General features: G+C 53.4%; 1 protein-coding gene across 1 annotated transcript; it reads left to right on the plus strand.

Moving 5' to 3' along the window:
• The first annotated feature begins 2,432 nt into the window (after nucleotides 1-2,432).
• Nucleotides 2,433-3,958, plus strand: SCGB3A1 (secretoglobin family 3A member 1). Its single transcript, XM_043560560.1, has 3 exons — nucleotides 2,433-2,543; nucleotides 3,196-3,485; nucleotides 3,810-3,958. Exons 1-3 carry the CDS (start codon nucleotides 2,489-2,491, stop codon nucleotides 3,831-3,833), a joined length of 369 nt encoding a protein of 122 aa, XP_043416495.1. The 5' UTR covers nucleotides 2,433-2,488; the 3' UTR covers nucleotides 3,834-3,958.
• The last annotated feature ends 854 nt before the right edge of the window (nucleotides 3,959-4,812 follow it).

Here is a 4,812-nt window from a genome sequence, read left to right on the forward strand (position 1 = left end):
CTTGGCTCTGGGGATTAAGGTCACAAAAGTTCAGATCCCTGGTTCCGTAATTCTGGGTCAACTCTTACAGTCGGTTTTCTCTTGTTGGGCCCTGGTCATTTAGTGCATTTAAAAAAGTCAGATAAAGCTCAATGAAGAGCCATCTGTCCCTGGTGAGGCCAATGTTGGGATTGCAGTTCCATTAGATGGGTTTTGGCCAAGAACTCAGGGAATTTTGCCTTGCTCTGGCCATCCCTTTGGAACCCCCAAGGGAGCAATGGTGGAGAAGAATAAAACCCCGGAGTCCTTTTGGCCCCAAACCACAGAGGCCTGAAGCTGGGTCAGAGCCCAGAGCCTAGACTGCAGGGCTGAGGGGCTGCTTCCATGGCCCATACCTGAGAGAGAAGAGCCACGGGGCAGAGAGGACCAGCACTGGCTGAAGCACAGCCACCTGGACAAAAGAGGAAGAACAGTGGACCCACCAAATGAGCAGGACCATCAGCTGTGAGGGGCCATGGACCAGCTGGCAGGAGCTGTGGTCACTGGGGCTGTGGTGCTTGGCTCGGGATCTCACCCCTGCAGGAAACCTGGTCCATCCTTTTCTTTCTTCTGTAAACCCACCCTGACAGCTAAAGGTGTAGGTGACCAGGAGTGGAGACCATCGCCACCTCCCGACCCCTGCCATCAATGACAGGGTCACTTTGCATCCTTTGCTTCATGAGGTCAGGACTGCTGTCGGGGTGCGGTCCCAGAACTGTGAATTAAGTCAGCCCTGAGGACCCACTAACTCAGAATCCTGCCCTGTTCTGTTTCTTATTTGGAATTGTGTTTGGTTGTGCTGTCCAAACTCTGTGGACAAGGGGTGCACTGTGACCACAAGCCATGGAGTCTGGGTGAAGCCAGCCATGCACCACATGCAGGGCTTGACCAACAAGAGGGCAGCCCCATCTGCATTCCCCACAACCAGATGCCACTTGGAAGTCATGGCTCAAGTTCACAAGGAACAGAGCCTGACCTTGCCCTTCTCCCTCTCTCCACATTGCCCCCACCCACCCCCAAGACCCCAGTGGGTCTGGGGTCCTTTCGCTGCCTGAATCTGACAAGTTAGGTGGCCCTGTGACTGCTAAGGCTTCCTTCCAGTCCCAAGCAGGGATGAACCACATCTCCTGTTTATTTCTTTCTTCGATTTTTTTAATGTTTATTTATTTTTGAGAGAGAGACAGAGTGTGAGTCGGGGAGGGGCACAGAGAGAGGAAGACACAGAATCCGAAGCAGGCTCCAGGCTCTGAGCTGTCAGCCCAGAACCCAACATGGGGCTTGAACCACAACCTGTGAGATCATGACCTGAGCCGAAGTTGGACGCTTAACCAACTGAGCCACCCAGGAGCCCCTACCCTGCTGGATCCTACCCCTACCCCTACCCTGCTGGATCCCACTCTCTTGTTGGGTCTTGTCCTTGCCTCAAGAGCAGGAACCCTTTGGAAAAATCCCCCGAAGGTGAATTTTACAAGTTGGAAATGTATATTCTATTGCAATTAGTTCCACACTGAGAATGATAATGCAAAGCACCCCCAGACAATCAAGACAAAGTGTAAGAATTGTGTGAAGACCACACGAATGTTCACGCACTGGTCACAGCTACTTAATAAATCCTGTGCTGTCTGCAGGCGGAGGGTGCAAAGTGCCTGCCGTGGGAGCTCAGGAGTGGCTGGAGACCCGCCATGCTGCAAAGGTCAAAACCCTCTTGTAACCAAAGTGGGGGGTGGGGGGGCGGTATTCTATGACACTCCGTGAAAACTCAGATCTCCCCACCAATGAGCCTGTGTCATGGGGCTAAATATGTTCTGCTAATCCTCCATTGTCATATTCTGTAGTGACAGATGTGTAAGGACTTTTAAAGAAACTCTTAGTATGGAGACTGATGGCAGAGTTGGAAAACTGTCCCAGGTCCTTGTGTTCTCACTGGTAGCTGGCTGTGGTCTCACCAGGGAGGTGGCCAGGAATGAGGTCTGACCTGGGTGGGCTTGGAGTTTCCTCTCTGCCTCTCCAGGACCAGAAGAGCTAAGAGGACCCCCACTGCATGCTATTTCCATGGTCTGGCAGCAGGAGGAAGGACTTGCCCCTTCCTCAACAGGGCCCACAGCAGTGCTGGAGGACCAGATGGGGTCAGAACAGAGAGCTCTCTGCAAAGGCAACATCCTGGGTGGGCCTTGTGCGCACAAAGCATAACCTACATTCCTGCTCTCAATGAAGAGCCCAGCCCTCTGGTCCAGGGGCCCTGCCAACAGGAAGTCCTTGGGCCCTGGGTGTGTAGCAGGGCATGGGTCTCCCAGGGCCCACCAGGCTGAGGAGGAAGTTGGCTGGGGCTCTACTAGCTGAGCAAACAACACATTTCTCAGGAGGATGAGGTGGGTGAGGCCCCAGCCTGGGAGAGGGGTGAGGACAGGGTATATGAATCACAGCGAGGCCTGTCTCTGTTCCCAGGAGCAGCCACTGAGCCCAGTCCACCATGGAGCTCACGGCCACCTTCGTGGTGCTCTGTGTGGCTCTGTTCAGTCATCCTGGTGAGTGCCTGCAGGACTTAGTTCCCAGCTCTTCTCTATGGGGCCTTGGCAGAGGCTCTGTTCGGGTCCCCTGTTGCCCCTGCCTTGGGCACCAGGCCACTCCTCTGCTTACCACCTCCTGGGCTCTTCGTCCTTCTGGGCAGGATGTCCTGCTCCTTCCTGGGACTTCAAGGTTCTCTGGGGTCTGCCTGCTCCAGCCCTCAGACTTCCTTTCCTATTCCCACCATTCCTGTTTTCTTCTCTTCACCCAACACCAGGCTGTCCAAGCTTTGGCCAATGCCAGTGCTGGCCCTGGTCGAGGACTACCCATCTGCTCTCTGCTTCTTCCTTCAAGGCACAGCCCAGGTGTCCCCTCATCTGGGAAGCCTGTCTTGGATCCTACTCAGAGCTTTCTTCACCTCCCTCCACCCTCGAGCCACCTTGTATGTCCCTCTGTCCAGCTGCTTGCTTGCTGGGCCACAGCGATCTGCTTACATGACTGCCTCTCCCAACCAGCAGAGGACTCCTCAGGGCTGGGCCTCCCCCAACTCAGACAGGGTAGCTGTCAGTGGGTGGTTAGGGGAGCATGCACAACCTGGAGGAGACAGGCCCTTGGCAGGTCTCCATAGAGGCCCAGTCCAGACAGAGGGCTCTTCTCTACTTGTGTTTGCAGCTGCCACTTTCTTCATGGACACAATGGTCAAGCCTGTGGCCTCAGCTCTGACCGACCTCAACCCTGCTATGGAGGCTGGGGCCGAGGCCCTGGCTGGGGCAGAAGACATAACTGAGACAGCAGCTCTGGCTGGGGCAGGGGCCATGGCCAACCCCCTTCTCAAAGGCTTCAGCCCCCTGAAGTTCATCCTGACCATCCTGGGGATCCCAGTGGAACATCTCATTGAGGGTTCCAGGAAGTGTGTGGCTGAGCTGGGCCCTGAGGCCGTGGGAGCTGTGAAGTCTCTGCTGGTAATGTGGGCACCCTGTGCACCCTCCCTGTGAAGACAGTCCTCCCCAGCCATCCTCCCAGAGTGAAACGATCTGCTCCTCAAAATGCCACAAAGGCATCCCAGCCCCATGTCAGGGAATCCTCGTTGCTGGCCCCCAGAAACAGGATGTCCTTGGGTGGGAACCAAGTTGACCACATACGAATGGCAAGGGGGCTGCTGAGGGCCCTTGGGGGTAAGGTATAACCCTGTTGGGGACTCTGTCCAGAGTCACATCTGTGCCCTCAAGTGCCCAGTGGCAGTGGGATGGAGGAGAGCACACTCAAACTTGGCTTCTCCTTTCCAGGGGTCCCTGATGTACCTTGGCTGAGTGGAGGCTGGAGTATCTCTGCCTGGGGACAATGATGCTGCCATCTGTAGGCTGGGGACCTGCTGCCCAGCCCTGAACATCCAGCCTTCCTTCCCCTACTCTCTCAATAAACATGGATAAGAGCAGCTTTGAGGCTGATTTCTTCTTGCCTTGATACCAAAGCCTGTTCCTCCCCCTGCTGTAAGTGATGGTGCTAAAGGGGCCTGCAGGTGGGATGGTCCCTATGCCTCAGGAGGTACACCATGCCCCAGATTATGTGAGGGTGCGTGCATGTGTGTGAAAGACACTACTGACATTTGGCAGGTGACTCAGAGCCACCAATTAAAGGTGATGGGGATTGGGCAAGTATTAGAGTTAGTTAAAATGGATTTTTCCCCCACCTGTTACACTCCACAATTGTTAATGAAGCATGGGAATTATCTAATCCTTGGAAATCAGTGAGAACCCTCCAAATCTAGCCATTTGTTGCTAATATTTGAAAGTTTTGTTATCTTCCCTCTGACAGCTTTCTTTCCTGGAATGGAGCAGGACTAAGGGAAGACTATGTCATGTTTGGTTTTTCTCTAGGTTTCTGGTAATTTATTACTGAAATAATTTAGTGACTTTGGGTCCTTCCATTCTACCAGAAGACCCACCATTCCTGGACTGATCCCCAGTGTTGTGGGAAGGTGCCCAGAGCCTGAATATTGATGTCTGTCTTGAGGGAAACTTCCCAGAAAACTCCTTTTTGATTGATAAATTATAACTCCAGGAAATATATAATTCTGCTTCATGCTTTCTGGGAAGGGTTCTCCCTGGTTTGACTATCAACCCACTGTGGACAATCGAATCCACTTGTACGTATTTTATATGAAAACATGGATCTGGCTTTTTTTCTGTTCCTATTTTGACAAGGACATTCAGGGCTTTAAATGGGGGGGGGGCGGGGAGCAGCTGTATTTTGACAAGTTTACACATCAACCTAGAAGAGGGGAGGCAG

The sequence above is a fragment of the Prionailurus bengalensis genome, chromosome A1, assembly GCF_016509475.1.
Source record: "Prionailurus bengalensis isolate Pbe53 chromosome A1, Fcat_Pben_1.1_paternal_pri, whole genome shotgun sequence".
Taxonomy (NCBI): domain Eukaryota; kingdom Metazoa; phylum Chordata; class Mammalia; order Carnivora; family Felidae; genus Prionailurus; species Prionailurus bengalensis.

Bases quoted from the DNA above. Each gene is read 5' to 3' on its own strand.
- SCGB3A1 (XM_043560560.1), top strand. From the start codon at position 2,489: ATGGAGCTCACGGCCACCTTCGTGGTGCTCTGTGTGGCTCTGTTCAGT. The intron at 2,544-3,195 runs GTGAGTGCCTGC...TTGTGTTTGCAG, and splicing joins GGCTCTGTTCAGTCATCCTG to CTGCCACTTTCTTCATGGAC. The intron at 3,486-3,809 runs GTAATGTGGGCA...TCTCCTTTCCAG, and splicing joins GAGCTGTGAAGTCTCTGCTG to GGGTCCCTGATGTACCTTGG.